The following is a 22,094-nucleotide window of genomic DNA, read 5'->3' on the forward strand; positions in this document are numbered from 1 at the left end:
AAGGTTATTTCATGCTATCACGAGCATTTACAGAGTCAAAAACGTTACACTGCACTCACTGCGTTAGGTTAAATGCAGTCAAACAAGTTCACTCATTGACTGTTGAAAGAGAACTGAAAAATAAAAAATGTTAACTCCTTCAAAAATTCTCATAGGTGCAACTCTCTGAAAATTCAAAAATGCATTTAAAGATAAAAATTTTAAACTCTTCATGGAGCGAAACTTCATCGGGCAAAACTAAATTTCAAGGAGTGCCCTTCTCCTGCCTTCGTTCGTGTCAAACAGTTCGTGGTAACGAACTGTAGTAAGGAGCGACCCGTCTCAGTAGTAACCGAAACTCTAAAAAATGGAATTTTGATACGAATAGTTATATCAAAAGAATTGCATTTTAATGCTGATTTTAAACATATAAGTTTGATCAAGATCAGTTATACCCATCAAAAGTTACGAGCCTGAGAAAATTTGCCTCATTTTGGAAAATAGGGGAAAACACCCCCTAAAAGTCATACAATCTTAACAAAAATCACACCATCAGATTCAGCGTATCAGAGAACCGTATTGTAGAAGTTTCAAGCTCTTATCTACAAAAATGTGGAATTTCGCATTTTTTGCCAGAAGACAGATCACGGATGCGTGTTTGCTTGTTTTTTTTTGTAAATATTAAATAAAAAAAACTAGTTTTTTAAACTGAAAGTAAGGAGCGATATTAAAACTTAAAACGAACAGAAATTTTAATTGTTTTTAAAAGTAGAATTGTGGCAAAGAATCGAACTTTTGCGTAAAGAGCAAGGGATTGCGGAGGGGACAACCCATTTCATATACGGAGTAATTTCTGTTCTTTTTAAGTTCTAATATTGCTCCTTACTTTCAGTTTAAAAAACTAGTTTTTTTTATTTAATTTCTGAACGTTTTTGAATTAATGCATTTTTGATTTTGGCTCTCCGCACATTAATTATTAAAATGAAATTTGCACATTATTTTTTTTTTTTGGCTAAACGGCTTTCTCTTAGTTTTTATCAGACGATTTTGAGAAATAAGGGGTGGAGAAGGAGGCCTAGTTGCCCTCCAGTTTTTCGGTTACTTAAAAAGGCAACTAGAACTCTTAATTTTTAACGAACGTTTTTATTAGTAAAAAATATACGTAACTTAAGAATCAACTTACGTAACAGACTTTTATACTCTTATATTTTTTATTATGTATATGAGGGGGTTTTTCCCTCGTTAATACCTCGGTTTTTCCTCAGTTTTACTGCTGATGATGAACACTGTATATGTGTTCGAAATATCCAGTTAAATAATTTTATATTTCACTGTCAATAAAAAGGTATCATCCCTATTTTGAACTGTTTTACTTTTGTCATGGAAAGGCAGTGTGGTCTTCGAAGTTATCTAATACCTCGCCTTTTACACTAAATCTTAAGTTTTGTCCCAATTCTTTAAGAATGACCCCTGAATCAGAAAGGCCGGGGAATAAATAGTTGAAATTACTAAAAATACTTTAGCATAAAGAGCAAGGTATTTATCTCCTCCTAAATACCTCGCTCTTTATGCTAAAGTATTTTTAGAACCCCTCATATGCGTAATAATCTCTGTTCGTTTTAAGTTCAATGCTACTCCTTACTTTCAGTTGAAAGACTTTTTCGTGTTTATTTTTTCATTGTTTTTTTTTATAGTAATGCTAGAAAATCCCGCGCCCTTTTCATTGAATTTCTCTTCCCCCATGACATATTCCTCCAAGAAAAGATCCTCCCACATAGCCCCCTCCCCTCTACCCCACCCAAACCAAAAAATCCCCCTGAAAAAGTCTGTACACTTCCCAATAATCATTACTGTATGTAAACACTGGACAAAGTTTGTAACTTGCAGCCCCTCTCCCAGGGACTGTGGGGTAGTGAGTCATTCCAAAGCCATAGTTAATATGGTTTTCGACTATGCGGAACAAAATGGCTATCTCAAAATTTGGATCTGTTGACCTTTGGAAAAACATGAGGGTGGGAGGGGGCCTAGGTGCCCTCCAATTTTTTGGTCACTTAAAAAGGGCACTAGAACTTTTCATTTCCGTTAGAATGAGCCCTCTTGCGAGATTCTAGGACCACTTGGTCGATACGATGACCCCTGGGGAAAAAAAAAACAAACAAATAAACACGCACCCGTGATCTGTCTTCTGGCAAAAAATATGAAATTCCACATTTTTGTAGATAGGAGCTTGAAATTTTTGCTATAGGGTTTTCTGATACGCTGAATGCGATGGTGTGATTTTCGTTAAGATTATTTGACTTTTAGAGGGTGTTTCTCCCTATTTTTCAAAATAAGGCAAATTTTCTCAGGCTCATAACTTTTGACGACAAAGATTAAATTTATTAAAAGTTATATATTTAGAATCAGCATAAAAATTCGATTCTTTTGATGTATCTTTTAGCATCAAAATTCCGTTTTTTAGAGTTTCGTTTACTATTGAGCCGGGTCGCTCCTTACTACAGTTCGTTACCACGAAATGTTTGATAAGAACCTAATCATTTTGCGCTCAAATTATGACTTCAATGAGGTGGGAAGATGTCATTTCCTCGCTCCCTATATTCGGATGAAGGGGATTAGCAGATAAATTCATATCCTTCTCCATTAATCAAAAGAATTTATTCAGAAATTTAGAAAAACTAGGCCTAATATCGTGCCGTCTGAGGTTCCAGTGCCTCCCCCTGTCCACATAAAATGATTTAACCCTAAGTTCTGTTGCGTAACTTGGTAATTATTAATATGAATAAATAAAGTTCCAAATGAACCAACTCAGCAGAAGGAAGGTTGCAAATTATCGTCTATAATAACCGTTTGTCTTGCATACAAGTTTATCTTTGCTGTTTACAGTTAGCCTATTTATCTATAACCTATTTATCTTTACCAACTAACCTATTTACTTATTTATTTTTAACTTTGTACATTTTAATAACGGATGAGCAACTGCGTGTCAGTATAGTCTCTGAAATCAAATGCCATGTAAATAGGCTACTTTTTCGGCGGTCTAAAACTGGTTGTCAATTTTACAATTTTTCCTCACTGTAATTTTGAAACTATTAAGAACAAATTTATTTCTCTGCAACACAAAATAGTTTAAAATTGGCCTAGTATTATAATACTTTTTTTTAGGCAATGAAAAAGCACATAAGAGCTCTAAATTTCTGTTCAAATGAGCCACCCTTCATTAAACGACCAAGGCTGGTTCGTGACCCCCCCCCCATGATGAAAACAAGAGCTAATAGCTCATGTAGCACTTGTGACGAGGTCAGAAGAGCCAAGAGCTCAAATGGCATGAGCTCTAGCAAAATTCTAAGAATCGGTGGAGTAATTTAAAAGAAAAATCAGAGGCTTAATGCTGATCGGGATTTAAAATAAGAGCTCTGGGACACGAGGTCCTTCTAAATATCAAAATTCATTAAGATCCGATCACCCACTCGTAAGTTAAAAATACCTCATTTTTGTAATTTTTCATCTCCCTTCAGCCCCCAGGATGGTCGAATCGGAGAAAACGACTTTATCAAGTCAATTTGTGTAGGTCCCTGACACGCATACCAATTTTCATCGTCCTAGCACGTCCAGAAGCACCGAACTCACCAAAGCACTGGACCCCCCTAATTCCCCCAAAGAGATTGGATCCAGTCTGGTTACATCAGTCACGTATCTACTACATTTGCTTATTCTACCCACCAAGTTTCATCCCGATCTCTCCACTCTAAGCGTTTTCCAAGATTTCCGGTTTCCCCCTCCAGCTCCCCCAATGTAACCATATCTAGTAGGGATTTAAAATAAGAGCTTTGAGATGTGAGTTCCTTCTAAATATAAAATTTAATTAAGATCCAGTCACCCGTTCTTAAGTTAAAAATACCTTCAATTTTTCTAATTTTTCCGAATTAACACCCCCTCCAACTCCCTCAAAGTGAGCGGATTCCGTCCAGTTCTGTCAATCACGTATCTTGTACTTGTGCTTATTTTCCCACCTAGTTTCATCCTTATCTCTCCACTCTAAGCGTTTTCCAAGATGTCCAGTCCGTCCCCCAACTCCCCCCAATGACACTGGATCCAGTCAGAATTTAAAATAAGAGATCTGAGTTACGAGGTCCTTCTAGTATGAAATTTCTTTAAGATCTAATCACTCCTTCGTAAGTTAAAAATACATCATTTTTTCTAATTTTTCAGAACTAACCCTCCCCCCAACTCCCCCAAAGAGAGCGGATCCATTCCGGTTATGTCAATCACGTATCTAGAACTTGTGCTTATTTTTACCACCATGTTTCATCCCGATCCCTCCATCCTAAGCGTTTTCCAAGATTTTAGGTTTCCTCTCCAACTTCCCCCCCCCCTCAATGTCACCGGATCCAGTGAATTTAGCCAGTGAAATTTGAGTCAATCAGAAAATTTTATAGAATTATTAACCCAAGCGAAAAAATCTATGAAAAACCTGATTGACCCAAATTAGTGGTATCTAAATCCCGTATTGGTAAAATATTAATGTAAATGGGTCTTAAATGAAATTTTGTAAAGAGGCATTACACTTCATGGCTTCTCTAGCGACTCTATATTGCGAGAAAGTCCCTCTAGATAACAGGTTTGTTTTTAGCAAGGGAAAAGATACTGTCCGTAAAAATCAGTTAAAAAATAGTTAATGGTACCAATTTCTGTTTTAGGGTCGTAAAAACCCTGATCTAAAACCAAATACAAAAACACAGATCAAAATGTTTCAGCTTTTTTCCTGAAAGACATGTCTATTAGACAATAACATGTTTTTGTGGATGTATTTGAAATATTTACAAATCAGTTGCAGAATTAAACTCCATAATTAAGCAGTTTTTTAATTGACTTCAGGCGTAAATTCTTATTTGATTCGATTTTGCTGTTTTTTATTTATCTTTAAATTTTATTTTCAAAAATGGCCGTATTGCATATTTTACGTCAAATTCAGAGCTTCCGCTTAGAATGGAAGCATTAAATTGGGCTTGAAATATATAGTACAAAAAATCGCGAAAAAATCTTATAAGAGTGGGCCATTTTACCCAGATTTTTGTAATATCCCCGAGTTTTCCACAGAAAATTGGGCTCCCTGAAATATAACCAAAAATTGATTTTAACAAAAAAGAACAAAAAAACTTTAAAAACCACAGCAAGCATTTATTCATATTCATTTTTGTTATGCTTTTACGAGTTGGACAAACATCTAAGATGGGGGGGTAATTCCGTATATACCCGAATTTTCATTTTCCAAGGAAATTTCAGCTACCCCAATTTTCTTTTGGTGAAATTTGGGTAAACCCCTGAAAACTGTGGGGAGAGCAGAAGCAGTGACAAAACTTTCTAAACTTGGCTCTAAGATTTGCACTTTCTATTTTATTTACTTTCTATCAGAGAGAAATGATATTTACTTAAAAACAAATAGACTATAAAACAAATTACCAATGAGCAATATGGCTTTTACAGAAAAAAAAAGTGCAAAAAAGCGCCCACCAATATATTCCTAAAAATAAAAAAGAGACTCACCCCTTGAAACCCTGTTTTATACATCACAAACAAAAAGCGTTAAAACAAGAAAAGAATTTAAGGGAAAACACAAATATTATTAATTTGAGGTTGACCTATGTGGCTACCATTTTCAGTGCCATATTTGCAAACAACCGTGACGTAGTACAGCCTTCAAAAAGAATTGTGAGAAAATATGTTCGGCGTAATTTTGTAGAAATTTCAGATTGTGCTATGTAGTGTGGTATCCAATTTTTTTGGAGAGAAGGGGTTTACAGAAGTTTTTTTTTTGGGGGGGGGGGGTGTACAAAAAAAATAAATAAAGTAAATTCATTTTTATTACGTTTTTACAAGTCGGACAAACCTTACGCCTAACCCCCGCTCTGGATACAGCCGTAATGCTATGGATAAAAGGTGTCCTTGTGGTTTACGTTGGTTGAAAAAGGGAGTTCATTTTGGAATTTAATCTTTTTTGTTAATACAACATTGACTGACGTCCACAAGTGAACACTTATCGTAACAATTATTTAATTCTTAATCTGTTAAACAATTTAATGTTTAAGTGATTCATGTAAATAATTACATGATCAGACAGTTCGTGGTAACGAACTGTTACCACGTTCGTGGTATGCTATGTATAAAAGGTGTCCTTGTGGTTTACGTTGGTTGTAAAAGGGAGTTCATTTTAGGAATTTAATCTTTTTTGTTAATACAACATTGACTGACGTCCACAAGTGAACACTTATCGTAACAATTATTTAATTCTTAATCTGTTAAACAATTTAATGTTTAAGTGATTCATGTAAATAATTACATGATCAGACAGTTCGTGGTAACGAACTGTTACCACGTTCGTGGTATGCTATGTATAAAAGGTGTCCTTGTGGTTTACGTTGGTTGTAAAAGGGAGTTCATTTTAGGAATTTAATTAATACAACATTGACTGACGTCCGCAAGTGAACACTTAATGTAACAATTATTTAATTCTTAATCTGTTAAACAATTTAATGTTTAAGTGATTCATGTAAATAAGTGCATGATCAGACAGTTCGTGGTAACGAACTGTTACCACGTTCGTGGTATGCTATGTATAAAAGGTGTCCTTGTGGTTTACGGTGGTTGTAAAAGGGAGTTCATTTTAGGAATTTAATCTTTTTTGTTAATACAACATTGACTGACGTCCACAAGTGAACACTTATCGTAACAATTATTTAATTCTTAATCTGTTAAACAATTTAATGTTTAAGTGATTCATGTAAATAATTACATGATCAGACAGTTCGTGGTAACGAACTGTTACCACGTTCGTGGTATGCTATGTATAAAAGGTGTCCTTGTGGTTTACGTTGGTTGTAAAAGGGAGTTCATTTTAGGAATTTAATCTTTTTTGTTAATACAACATTGACTGACGTCCACAAGTGAACACTTATCGTAACAATGATTTAATTCTTAATCTGTTAAACAATTTAATGTTTAAGTGATTCATGTAAAACATTACATGATCAGACAGTTCGTGGTAACGAACTGTTACCACGTTCGTGGTATGCTATGTATAAAAGGTGTCCTTGTGGTTTACGGTGGTTGTAAAAGGGAGTTCATTTTAGGAATTTAATCTTTTTTGTTAATACAACATTGACTGACGTCCACAAGTGAACACTTATCGTAACAATTATTTAATTCTTAATCTGTTAAACAATTTAATGTTTAAGTGATTCATGTAATTAATTACATGATCAGACAGTTCGTGGTAACGAACTGTTACCACGTTCGTGGTATGCTATGTATAAAAGGTGACCTTGTGGTTTACGGTGGTTGTAAAAGGGAGTTCATTTTAGGAATTTAATCTTTTACGTTAATACAACATTGACTGACGTCCACAAGTGAACACTTAATGTAACAATTGTTTAATTCTTAATCTGTTAAACAATTTAATGGTTAAGTGATTCATGTAAATAATTACATGATCAGACAGTTCGTGGTAACGAACTGTTACCACGTTCGTGGTATGCTATGTATAAAAGGTGTCCTTGTGGTTTACGTTGGTTGTAAAAGGGAGTTCATTTTAGGAATTTAATCTTTTTTGTTAATACAACATTGACTGACGTCCACAAGTGAACACTTATCGTAACAATGATTTAATTCTTAATCTGTTAAACAATTTAATGTTTAAGTGATTCATGTAAAAAATTACATGATCAGACAGTTCGTGGTAACGAACTGTTACCACGTTCGTGGTATGCTATGTATAAAAGGTGTCCTTGTGGTTTACGGTGGTTGTAAAAGGGAGTTCATTTTAGGAATTTAATCTTTTTTGTTAATACAACATTGACTGACGTCCACAAGTGAACACTTATCGTAACAATTATTTAATTCTTAATCTGTTAAACAATTTAATGTTTAAGTGATTCATGTAATTAATTACATGATCAGACAGTTCGTGGTAACGAACTGTTACCACGTTCGTGGTATGCTATGTATAAAAGGTGACCTTGTGGTTTACGGTGGTTGTAAAAGGGAGTTCATTTTAGGAATTTAATCTTTTACGTTAATACAACATTGACTGACGTCCACAAGTGAACACTTAATGTAACAATTGTTTAATTCTTAATCTGTTAAACAATTTAATGGTTAAGTGATTCATGTAAATAATTACATGATCAGACAGTTCGTGGTAACGAACTGTTACCACGTTCGTGGTATGCTATGTATAAAAGGTATCCTTGTGGTTTACGGTGGTTGTAAAAGGGAGTCCATTTTAGGAATTTAATCTTTTACGTTAATACAACATTGACTGACGTCCACAAGTGAACACTTAATGTAACCATTGTTTAATTCTTAATCTGTTAAACAATTTAATGGTTAAGTGATTCATGTAAATAACTATAGATAGATAGATAGATAGATAAGTGTATTTCAAAAACCCGTGGGCCATATACACACAAAAATATAAATAAATAACAAATAAGCAAGGAAATTAACAACAGTACGAAAACGCACAAAAAAAAAGAATTCAACGCAAAAAGTACCTAATCTAACTACAAAAGAAATTAATCATATAAAACTTTTTCTTCTTATTAAAGATTTATCTATATATACTCCCACTCGAAATATTGTGGTTGGGTTACTATTTTGTAGAATACCTATAACTATAAAGAATACCTATATAATGTATAGAACACCTATATAATATATATGTATAGAATACCTATATAACCTGTAAATAACTATATGATCAGACAGTTCATGGTAACGAACTGTAGTAAGGAGCGACCTGGCTCAAGAGTAACCGAAACTCTAAAAAACGAAGTTTTTATATCAATAGTTACATCAAAAGAATCACATTTTAATGTTGATTTTAAGTGTATAAGATTCACCAAGATTAGGCTTACTCACCAAAAGCCAAGTGTCTGAGAAAATTTGCCTTATTTTATAAAACAGAGGGAAACACCCCCTAGAAGTCATACAATCTTGACAAAAATCACGCCGTCAGATTCAGCGTATCAGAGAACCCTATTGCAAAAGTTTCAAGCTCCTATCTACAAAAATTTGGACTTTTGTATTTTTTTTTTGTTTTTTTTTGCCAGAAGACAGATAACAGATGCGTGTCTTTTTTTTTTTTTTTGAGGAGATTGTATCAACTCAGTGGTCCTAAAATGTTTCTGTTTGCCTTGCAGACAGTTTGTTTGAAATCAAACGAAACTTCAGTTCAAGTTCGACGTTCAACGTCGATCAAAACGAAATCAAGTTCAAACTTGATTTCGAGCAATCGAAATCAAACGAAACTTAAATAATAATACATTCCTAAATAGAGACTTGGGTGAATACACACTCAACCCTATGTACACAAAACTAATGACAGAAAATAATCCAATTCAAAATAAAACAAAAATAGGAACGAATAAAAACAAGCCCAATCCCAAAAGAACTACAAGATTAGCTGCAGAGAAGGCAAATATCGCAATAAGAAATTACTCCAATTTTTAATAAATACAGTTAGTTCAATGAATGAACCTTTTTAGCTTGTAAAATGTTAGCTTTTATCACACAGTCTTGGATGAACTTTTCGTTAAGAAGTAATGATGCCAAGGCTATCTTAAAAAAAGAATGAATTTTTAACCGAAAACTTTTAATGCAAGTGTTTTATTGTTTATTATTTTCTTTGCTGAAGACGGCCCCTAGATATAGGGCCGAAAAATTCAAATAGGTTTTGTTGGTTCACTGTCTTGAGAAAAAAGTCCTCATTATTCTCTCTTCTGTAGTTGTATTATGGAAAGGCAGTGTGGTCTTCATCATTATATTTGTATTTATATGTATTTATTGTAACCTATACATTATGGCTAGTCTTCCTACTAAAGAATTATTTCAACTAATATTGAAAAAAATAAAGCTTGCGGCGAATACTAAAACACTGGTCATTTTAGGTCTTTGGGAAGATGCTTTAAATATGAGTGAAAAACTGGGAGCAGATGAATTATTTTCTGTGGTTTATGATTGGTACAATGCAGTTGGGCCGGAAAAACCAGCTCGGGTCCTTTTAAGAAATAATAAGCTACAAGAGTGCATAAACACTGGAATTAAGAAGGGCGAAGTAAGTCTACTTTTTTTGTATCATTTTTATACAATCCTAATAAGGGGGTTATGCCAGATTTGCCTCTTACTCAATCAGACTATCCGTCTTGCCTTTTCTACAATTAGCCATGGCTTGATGCCCACAGCTACTAGATTTTAATTCACTTTTATCCGGATTAGTGACAAAAAAAAAACCCTTCTGAGCAGAAGTTTGACTCCAATCGTTAGATTTACAAAATTGTTTGTATCTAAACTTAGAAGAAGATTGTAGAATCTTTTAAACCTTGTTGTGGCACTGTGTATTGATGCTTAGCTGGGCAATACGAAGCCTAGGGTTTGATCCACATCATAACAAGGTTGGGTGACAAGATTGATTGCTGGTTATCCGTAGCAGTGGCCCTTTGTCTGAAGCCCTTCAAAACCATTTGAAGTTAACTTAGGAGTTGTTGTATAGTAAGGTGTACTCCTTGCTGTTCTAGTTGTTGTGTATTGCGCTGTTAAGTTCAAGCATTTTGCTTTGAACTCAATTCTTTGCCGGAGAAATTCCTAAGCAAGTCTTAAAATTTTGGAAGAGTAGGTCTCTCTTGAATGACCAAAATAAATTCTCTATTTTTAACCATATTATATTTTGTATGTCTTAATCTCCCCCTTGTTGACAGCCTGTAAGCAGTAGTAGCTATTTATCTTTGCGAAATTGTTGTCAACTTGCATTTGCAGGAAGAAATTCAAAACAAAGTGTGCTTTTTCGGTGTGTTTTTCGTAGTGATCTGCTGTAGGGATGTGAGGATATCCTTTTTTAATTCAGTTTTATCCGGGTATTAAATTTGGGTATTAAATTTCCGGGTATTAAATTTTTATCCGGGTATTAAAATACTTAGAATTCAGGAATTGAGAATGATTGAAAAGTAAGTTGCTGCATGTCATGGCTCTTAATATGCTGGTTTCAGTAAAGCCTTTTTGGAAGGATTCATAAATTTTATGGTATACTTTCAAATCAATCATTAAGATCCAGTAAGTGGAGTAGAAGTGTGAAAACGAACCATTTCCTGTTTCGGGACAATAAACATTTTTTAGTTCATTAAATTTATTTTAGGTCATTAAAATTACATCTTATTTTCCAATAAGCTATTTGATTTCCCCCCTTAAGATAGATAGCTCCAGGGCCTTTTCAACTGTTTCTTCAAATAAAAGAGGGGAAAGTGGCACATTTTAGAAAACCTTTTTAGCACTTTCAAGACCTCGATGAATAATGGAAAAACTAAGTCGTTGCTCTTAATTAGAAGGTTTGGGCACAAATTTCAATATACTGAAATTTACGCATAACCCTTTTCAATTTTCTAGAGCTGAGGTGTGGAAGAAAGAAATACTACTTATCAATAAATATCCGTCTGTATCAATATATATATATATATATATATATATATATATATATATATGTGCGTGTGTATATATATATATGTATATATATATATATATATATATATATATATATATATATATATATATATATATATATATATATATATATATATATATATATATATATATATGTATATTATTCCTTGTTCTAGGGACCTATGTTAAGGCTAATGAATCAATTAAAGACCATTTATCATTGGTAATTAAAAATTGTTTAGCTAAGTAAGCAAGAAGACAAAACTAGCGAGAATCATAATTTTCAATATCAAGCACACTTCACATAAAGTCAATCTCAATAAATGCAAAATCAGTGGGCTCGAAACCCCTCTTTGGTTCTTTGAAAGTGGAGATTTCTCTAGTACAGTCGGATTCTAATCTTGTAATCTTGCGGACCCTAAGTCTAATACCTTGGACTCTAGCCGATTAAAATTTATTTGTCTCTTCCGGAAACAGCTAGCGGGGTGAAACAACCTAGCCATGACTGATTGCCATAAAAGCTTGAGAAAGTGGAAGTTTTCAATTATTATTGCTCTTGAATTCTGCCCCAAATGAAGGAAATTATATTTTTGTTTAAGTTTTAATTTGTTGTGGTTTGATATATCAATATTTTTACAATTTTTGACAAAAAGTGCCTCTTGTCGGTCAATATTGCCAATAATAGCATATCCATCAGAAGAAAAATTACTTGAATTATTCTTCTGTTATTTTTAGCAGTTTTTATTACTTTCTTTATTCTTAGTATTTATGAAGCTATTAATCTAATTTAATTAATTTCTAGCTTTTATTCAAGGTTGTATCCATAATCTTTGTTCCGGGGGGGGGGAGGTATATAATTTGGGAGGGGAGAGGTTACAGAAAAAAATTACAAATGCAAAAGAATTGTTTGTATTATTTTTATCTCTTTTTTATTGGTCGGATAAAAATTTTGGGAGAGAGAGGTCAAACCGGTCACTTCCCCTGGATATGACCCTGATCTTATTTACTATAGAGTTTCAGGCTTTACGATTTATGTTGGAATAAATAAGTAAGATTCTTTTATGTCGCCAGGTTAAAACTTTCATTGCGACTAATCTTACTTATCAAACAGTTAATTTTGTTTTATACTATTATAATGCCATTTTGAACCTTCTGACCTTATCTAGGGTGAAAATGGGATACTAGACTACAAATTTTCTCAATTTTGATGTCATTTTCGATTTTACTAGACTTGAATTAATAGGAAATGAGATTTCAATACACCAAATACTGCCCAAATTAAGATTTTGGTTTTTCGTCCCCCTTTTGCCTCTCTTAGGGTGGAAATGGAGTGCTAAATTATAATTTTTTTCTAGTTCCAACGTCGTTTTCAGTCTCCTCGGGTTGAATTAATAAGAAAAGACCTTTAAATATTAATAATATTGCAAAATATAAATTCGAAGTCAACCCTCTTCCACCTCTTTCCTCTGAAAAAAGAGGTATTTCTACCCGCTGATTTTGGCCGATGTTGGGTATGTTATTAAATGAATTTTTCTATACATTTTAGTGCCAAAAACTTATTTTTTCTAATGTCAAAGTTTGTCCAACTTTTCGTAGTTTTACTGGACTATAGTGATATTGACTGAGCAATTTGTCACACTGTTATAAATTCAATGGGTGTCCCCTCCTAAGTCTGAAAACTACCTAAAAACAACCATAAATAGTTACTTATCTCATTCATAAGATTGTACTGCTTCATTTTATATTATTTTTATCTCTTTATTATTGGTCGGATAAAAATTTTGGGAGAGAGGAGTCAAACCGGTCACTCCCCCTGGATATGACCCTGATCTTATTTACTATAGAGTTTCAGGCTTTATGATTTATGTTAGAAAGATTATTTTATGTCGCCAGGTTAAAACTTTCATTGCGACTAATCTTACTTATCAAAAAGTTCGTGGTTACGAACTGTATTAAGGAGCGACCCGGCTCAATAGTAACCGAAACTCTAAAAAATGGAAGTTTGACTCTTTCAACTCTATTTTTTGAAACAGTAAAGAACATTAGCGTAAAGAGCGGGGCGTTGATGAGGAAGCAGCCCCTTTCATATACGATGTAATTTCTGTTCGTTTTAGGTTTTAATGTCGCTTCTTACTTTCGTTTAAAAAAACTTGATTTTTTCTTTAATCTGACATAGGTCAATATCACTATAGTCCAGTAAAACTACGAAAAGTTGGACAAACTTTGACATTAGAGAAAAAGAAAAGTTTTTGGCACTAAAATGTACAGAAAAATTCACTTAATAACATACCCAACATCGGCCAAAATCAGCGGGTAGAAATACTTCTTTTTTCAGAGAAAAGAGGTGGAAAAGGGTTGACTTCGAATATATATTTTGCAATATTTTCAATATTTAAAGGTCTTTTCCTATTAATTCAACCCGAGGAGACTGAAAACGACGTTGGAACTCGAAAAAAATTATCATTTAGTACTCCAATTCCACCCTAAGCGAGGCAAAAGGGGGACGAAAAACCAAAATCTTAATTTGGGCAGTATTTGGTGTATTGAAATCTCATTTCCTATTAATTCAAGTCTAGTAAAATCGAAAATGACATGAAAATTGAGAAATTTCGTAGTCTAGTATCCCATTTTCACCCTAGATAAGGTCAGAAGGTTCAAAAATACCATTTAAGGCATTATAATAGTATAAAACAAAATTGAAAAAAACTATATAATTGAAAGATCTTTTCCTATTAATTTAAGTCCGGGGAGACAGAAAATAACATCAGACTTCAAAAATTTCATCATTTAGTACCCCATTTCCACCCTAAGCGGTTAATTTCTAACTTTTATTCAAGGTCGTATCCATTATCTTTGTTCGGGGGGATATAATTTGGGAGGGGGAGAGGTTACAGAAAAAATTACAAATGCAAAAGATTTGTTTATATTATTTTCATCTCTTTTTTATTGGTCGGATAAAAATTTTGGGATAGAGGAGTCAAACCGGTTACTCCCCCTGGATATGACTGATCTTATTTACTATTAAATGAAAAAACTAGTTTTTTTAACTGTAAGTAAGGAGCGACATTAAAACTTAAAACGAACAGAAATTACTCCGTATATGCAATGGGTTGTCCCCTCTTCAACGCCTCGCTCTTTACGCTAAAGTTTGACTCTTTGCCACAATTCTACTTTTTAAAACAATTAAAAGCTATTTAAAAAGTATTTATCTCCTCTTAAATACCTCGCTATTTATGCTAAAGTATATTTAGAGCCCCCCATATGCGTAATAATCTCTGTTCGTTTTAAGCTTCAATGCTACTCCTTACTTTCTCCTTAATTGAAAAAACTTTTTCATGTTTATTATTTCATTGTTTTTTTTTATAGTAGTTTTAGAAAATCCTGAACCCTTTTCATTGAATTTCTCTTCCCCCATGACATATTTCTCGAAGGAAAGATTTACCCACATAGCCCCCTCTCCTCAGTCCCACCCTCAAAACCAAAAAAATCCCCCTGAAAACGTCTCTACACTTCCCAATAACGATTGTTATATGTAAACACTGGTCAAAGTTTGTAACTTGCAGCCCCTCCCCCAGGGACTGTGGGGGAGTAAGTCATTCCCAAAGACATAGTTATTATGGTTTTCGACTATGTGGAACAAAATGGCTATCTCAAAATTTTTATCCGTTGACTTTGGAGAAAAATGAGCGTGGGAGGGGGCCTAGGTGCCCTCCAATTTTTTTAGTCAATTAAAAAGGACACTAGAACTTTTCATTTCCGTTAGAATGAGCCCACTTTTGACATTCTAGGACCACTTGGTCGATACGATGACCCCTGGAAAAAAAAAAAAAAAAAACCGCACCCGTGATTTGTCTTCCGGCAAAAAATACGAAATTCTACATTTTTGTAGATAGGAGCTTGAAAGTTTTGCTATAGGGTATTCTGGTACGCCAAATGCGATGGTGTGATGTGTCGTTAAGATTCTATGACTTTTACGGGGTGTTTCCCCCTATTTTCCAAAATAAAGCAAATTTTCTCAGGCTCGTAACTTTTGATGACAAAGACTAAAATTGATGAAACTTACATATTTAAAATCAGCATGAAAATCCGATTCCTTTGATGTATATTTTAGCATCAAAATTCCGTTTTTTAGAGTTTCGTTTACTATTGAGCCGGGTCGCTCCTTACTACAGTTCGTTACCACGAACTGTTTGATAGAGTTTCAGGCTTTACGATTTATGTTGGAATAAATAAGTAAGATTCTTTTACGTCGCCAGGTAAAAACTTTCATTGCGACGAATCTTACTTATCAAACAGTTCGTGGTAACGAACTGTAGTAAGGAGCGACCCGGCTCAATAGTAACCGAAACTCTAAAAAATGGAATTTTGACACCAATAGTTACATCAAAGAAATTGTATTTTAATGCTGATTTTAAATATATAACTTTCATCAAGATTAGTCTTACCTATCAAAAGTTGCAAGCCTGAGAAAATTGCCTCATTTTAGAAAATAGGGAAAAACACCCCTTAAAAGTCATACAATCTTAACGAAAATCACACCATGAGATAAAGCGTATCAGAGAACCTTTTTGTAGAAGTTTCAAGCTCCTATGAACAAAAATGTGGAATTTCACATTTTTTGCCAGAGACAAATCACGGATGCGTGTTTATTTGTTTTTTTTGTGTTTTTTTTCTCAGGGGTGATCGTATCGACCCAGTGGTCCTAGAATGTCACGATTTGGCTCATTCTAACGGAAATTAAAAGTTCTAGTGCCCTTTTTAAGTTACCCAGAAAATTGGAGGGCACCTAGGCCCCCTCCCACGCTAATTGTTTCCCCAAAGTCGCCGGATCAAAATTCTGAGATAGCCATTTTATTCACCATAGTCAAAAAACTTAATAAAGATGTCTTTGGGGACGACTTATTCCCCCGCAGTCCCTGTGGGAGGGGTTGCAAGTTACAAACTTTGACATGTGTTTACATATAGTAATGGTTACTGGGAAGTGTACGAACGTTTTCAGGGGGATTTTTTTGGTTTGGGGGGAGTTGAGGTGGGGGGTACTACGTGGGAGGATCTTCCATGGAAAAACTTCTCATGGGGGAAGAGACTTTCAATGAACGGGGCACAGGATTTTCTAGCATTATTTAAAAGAACAATGAAAATAAAAATATGAAAAGTTTTTTTTTCTACTGAAAGTGAGGAGCAGCATTAAAACTTAAAACGAGCAGAAATTTTTACACATATGATGGATTTACCTCCTCGTAATACCTCGCTCTTTACGCTAAAGTATTTTTAATAATTTCAACTATTTTTTCTACGGCCTTTGTGATTCAAGGTCATTCTTATGGAATTGGGACAAAATTTAAGTTTTAGTGTAAGGAGCGAGGTATCAACGAGGATGAACCCCCCTCATATACGCAATGAAAACATACGAATATAGAACTTCGTTACGTAAGTTAATTCTCAAATTACGTATATTTTTTACAAATGAAAATGTTCGTAAAAAATTAAAAGTTCTAGTTGCCTTTTTAAGTAATCAAAAAATTGGAGGGTTATACATAGGAATAATTACTTTAATGTGTTTATCTGGCACACAATACAAGGATAGGACTATCACTAATGCTCTTCTATCAGATGAAGCAAACGCTTGCTCATAATCTGTAAAACTGAGGACCAAAAGGGGTTGATGACTCAACCACTTCTCAATTGCTAATCTAAGAGGGGAAATTTGGTAAACACAGCTCCTTCCCTTCCTAAGACCACACTGTTCTTCGCTTAAAACTTTATCCACAACATCTCCAAGTCCAAAAAGCATCATCATATTAAGTAATTTGCTTCCTACAGAAACTAGGCTAATGTCAACAGACACTTAAAAGCTAGCAATTCTTATCAGATTAATTACTGGTTGGCAATTCATCTTAGTACAAAACTTTACTCATAGGAATTTCAGTAGCACCTCAGAGAAATAGTATGCTGCTTTTTATGTTCTATGTCTGAAAAATTATATGACTCAAAGTTTCCGGTTTGGACTAAAGGTTTCTCAGAAATTATCTCTAACACTTGCCCATGTTGCATTTCCCCTCTTATTTTCTACGTGACTTTCCAAATGAATGAGGAAATTATTCCAATCATTTAAAGAAATTATGTCATTCAGTTTGTCAAAGCAATTCTTGACCTTTAGCAAATCTCATGATAATAATTATCCAATTTTTTTTATATTTTTAATTGTATTGTAATTTAATTTTCGTTATTGCCAAAAATACTTTTTTTAAAATAAAAATAAAGAATAAAATTAAAATTAGGAACACGCAGCAGTTGTCTTTTATACACAAATTATATATAGAAATGTTTCTGAAACAACTTTCTTTTTCTCCCTACCCTTTCTCTTTCTTTTTTAGATGTTCCCTGGAACATCTTCCCCGGAATTCCACAATTCCCTGGAAGTTTTTGACTTCTTCTCTGTCAAACACAGTGAAGTGAAACACATGTCAAACACTCTCCCCAACCCGTTTCACACATTAGTCCCACCTAGGATTTTTATGAATTAACTGCTTGGCGGTATGCCCCTTTTCTTGGTAATTTTAATTCTAGTTGTTTACTCTTCTGGTAGTAGGTTATTTCGTGCAGTATAATGACTATATGGCTAGGGGTGGGTTGGAGGCATTTCAATCCTGCTCCCCACAATGGGAAGAATTGTAGTATATATTTGCTTCAATGAATTTTTTTTTTAACCTGGACCATTTCTAGAAGCACAATTCATTTGCAAGTTAAGATGGTCTAAGATAATTCAAAAATAGTAAAATCTTTATATTAAATACGTAATATAAAATATCACAAAAATAACAGAATTTCAAAATAATCAAACAGATAAGACCATACTTTTCCTGTAGTTAACTCTCCCTCCCTTCCAAAATTGTTAATACCACTCCGGAATTAGAATTTTAATGACACATTAGCTAGAGACAGTATTCCTTCATATAATAAAGAACAGTCAATAAAACTTATATTCATTTAAAATGGCAAAATCTTAAAAGAGCTAGATAGCAGCATCTTCCACACTCATGATTTGCTGCCAGGTTTGCCAACATCAGTCCTGCTGATGAAGCCTGGCCAAAATAATTTTCACCAGCCAGAAATATATAACAAATAAGAAATTTGATGACTTTTGTAGCAAACCTCACATGTTTGGGAGTGGCAACTTATGTGCCTTTCATAGAATGTGGAATGCCGGAAATGAGCTGCAGAATTATAGACAGCGCGCTAAAATCAGCTTACGCTAGTGCTACCGCTTAATCATTTAATGATTATTTCAGGGGGAACATTAAGTAGCCTTTGACTGAAATTTTGCTTATCTCTGAAGCTCAAGACATATGTAAAAAAAAGTCCCTGACGTTTTTTGTACAGCCCTCTGAACTCTCAATTCAATTCAATTCAATATGGTGTCTATAAGCTTGATAGTATCCCTCAACTTTGACTGACTGCTACCCCGTGGTGAAGCGTGATATCCTGAAGTGGTCTAGTAGTGAACATCAATAGGAATGGTTTGCAGAGGCTTTGATTTCTAAGCTATTCTCGAGCTACCGGGGATAAGTGTAAAATACCATTCAGCCGTACTAAGGCGCATAACGGATAGTGAAGAATAGGAGAACTTACTAGACCCTCCCTCCCAAAAAATTTAAATAGCTGCTCGATGTGTCCTAATATCAACTTTCTGAATTTCTTTTCCTTTTATTTGCCTTGGCCAATTCCAAAGAGTATGTCCTCCCAAAGAGTAAGCAACAATCTCATTCTAGCGTGAATCATTTGGAACTTTTTTCGCAAGGGTACGCAAAAGAAAATAATGTGCACCAGAATTATGAGGAAACAGAAAGTTGATAACCATCGTTGTAAAGTCGTATTTCCTACTCAGTTAGGGTTAATAATCCACTCAACTTCGCACCCTACGGAACGATAGATTTGATAAAATCTCCCAAATGACTTTTTACGAAATAATATTTAATCTCCCTAAAAACTATAACTCCACCTCCCAAGGGTGAAACTCCTTTCAAACAATACATAACAGGAGAGAAACTCCAGAAAAAAAAAATGACAGCCAGTGATATAAGATACGGTTTTTGCCTGAACTTTAGATAACAAAAATATTTCTGATCATCTCCAAATCCCTCTTGCCGAAGTAATGCTTCAACTCACGTGAAAAAAGTAACTTTACTTTCAAAGGATGAGGCCTCCAGAAAGTACGCAAAAGGAAACAAACTTTACAAAGAATGTGAAGCAAAAAGGAAGTTCAAAGCCACTGTTCGTGTGATGCGATGTGATTCCATACGTATTTGGAACCTGTGATCCATGATTCAACAGAGAAACCTTCAATCTTTCAAAATTCAACAGAGGGAATATTCCTAACAATTCTCGAATTCCTCGCACCAAAGCCATATTTTGACTCAGTTGAAAAAATATAACTGAATTTCCTAAGGATTAAACCTCCCAAAGAGTAGGCAGTATGAAACTTACTTCATAGGCATGTCAGGTAAAATGAAATTTGAACAACAATCTCTTGTCTAATTTTGCTCTTTAGCCCATTGAACTTCTTTTTCTAAAGAACTATGATGTTTTCTAATATGTCCCAAAATTTTTCGCGCAGTGGTAATTGCTTAGTTTTATTAAAAATTATATCTTCATTTGCAAAGGGGTGAAAACCTTCCCACAGATTGCGTAAAATGAAGCATACCTCACAAGGGATGTGACGCAAAATAAGGTGACAGTCATCGTTGTAAAATGTGATTTCATGCATAACTAAGGCTTGTGTTCCGGTCATCTTCTTATGCTTAAGGTTGACAATATTTTAATATTTCCCAAAACTCCTCGTTTACAAGTGTTTTTTTACCTCCTTGAACAACTGTAACTTCACTTTCGAAGGGAAAACTCCTCCTAAAGAATACGTAAAGGCAAGGAAGCTTCACAAAGGATGTTAAAATTTTAAATAAATGATTTATAAACAAAAATGAGAGTTAAAATTCAATTTCCTGGATAATTGGGTTCTGTAGTCTATCCAACGATTTCTAAGGAACGATAAAATTTTCTAACATTTTCCAAAATTTCTATTGAGTAAATGGTATTTTAACTCACTTAAAAACTATAACTACACTTCCGAAGGGGTGAAAACCTTCCCAAAGTAGATGTAAAATGAAACAAACTTCACAAAGAATGTGAGGCAAAAAGAATTTGACAACGACCGTTTTAAATTACCATTTCGTACGTAAATGGGGCTCGTGATCCATTCCAATTCTTGCGCTGGAGATTGGAAACATTTCTAACATTCCCCATAACTCCTTGTGTGTAAGAGGTTTTTTACCTCCCTGGAAAACAGTAGCTCCGCCTCCGAAGAGAAAGCCCCCCTTAAAGAATTTTTAAAACTATAGAATGCAGGAATTCAGATTCTTTTTTTATAGAACCACAATATTTTTTTAACAGCTTAAAAAAATATATATTAAAAAATATATATTTAAAAAAATATTTTTTTTACAGCTTAAAAAAAAATATTAAAAAATTTATTTTTTTTATTTCAAAAAAAAATTATTTAAAAAAATAAGGCCAATGATGTTTTCCAATATTTCCCAAAACGTCTCGTGCGCAAGTGATATTTTAAGTCAACTAAAAACTATGATTCCACTTCAAAAGGAAAACCCCTCTCAAAGAATCCGTAAAATAGCGTACAAACTTCACAACAGGAGTAAGGCAAAAAGAAAATTGAAATTTAATTTACGGAATAATTTGGTTCTGTAATTTATAGTTTTTTTCCTGAAGAGCCGTAATATTTTCTAACAACTTCCCAAATCCCTTGCGCGCAAGTAATATTCTAACTCAGTTGAAAACTGAAACTGCTCTGACTGGCCGTTTAAACTTTAATGAGGTTCCTAGTTCCAACAACTAGAAATTTAAAACCTCTTTTTATAACTATGGAATTTTTGCGAAAGGACATCAAACATGACACCCTTCAAACATTAGGTATAATATTGACAAACTTGAAACTTGAGTAGGGTGTTTATGGGCCATTCAAATGCCAAGAAAATAGGTATATAAAAGTAGACACCTCTAACAAAAAGCAGGAATTTAATTAGAAATTGTTTAATTAGAATGTTTAAATGGAAAATGTTTTTTAATATTTAGTTATTTATATTTAATTTATATAACGACAACAATAATGTAATAATAATAATAATAACTATTATAATTATTATTATTATTATATTATTGTAATTATTATTATTTAATTAGAGGTGTTCAATTAGAAATGTCAGTTTTGTTAGAGAGTTTCCTTTTTTTCAAATAAGCTTAAAAGCGAGTATAATTGCTCTCAAAGGGCTAACCTAACATCGAACAACAATTCTGAGATAAATCGCCCTCTCCTTTTCAACTTATATACCCAACTCCAAGCATCACACTCATTATTTGACATCAAATTCATCATTTGACATCGCATTCATCATTTGGAGGTATACTGACTTTCTTCAAAGATTCATTTAGCCACGTAAAAGTAAAAAATAAAAATACTTTGTATAATATTGCTTAATGCCAGCAATATTTTTCCGCGTGGTGGCCTTTAGTGTTCCTATTCAAAGTGGCCTTTAGTGTAGGTGGCCTTTAGTGTTCCT

General features: G+C 33.8%; 1 protein-coding gene across 1 annotated transcript in view; it reads left to right on the forward strand.

Annotated features, from left to right (window-relative positions):
• The window catches only part of LOC136042172 (intraflagellar transport protein 172 homolog), a 222,669-nt gene that overhangs the window by 108,714 nt on the left and 91,861 nt on the right, over positions 1–22,094 (forward strand). The window contains exon 20 of the mRNA XM_065727100.1: positions 9,924–10,090. Coding sequence (XP_065583172.1) covers positions 9,924–10,090 — 167 coding nt within the window. The remainder of the gene's footprint in view (positions 1–9,923; positions 10,091–22,094) is intronic.

Source organism: Artemia franciscana, unplaced genomic scaffold (assembly GCF_032884065.1).
Source record: "Artemia franciscana unplaced genomic scaffold, ASM3288406v1 PGA_scaffold_74, whole genome shotgun sequence".
NCBI classification, from domain to species: domain Eukaryota; kingdom Metazoa; phylum Arthropoda; class Branchiopoda; order Anostraca; family Artemiidae; genus Artemia; species Artemia franciscana.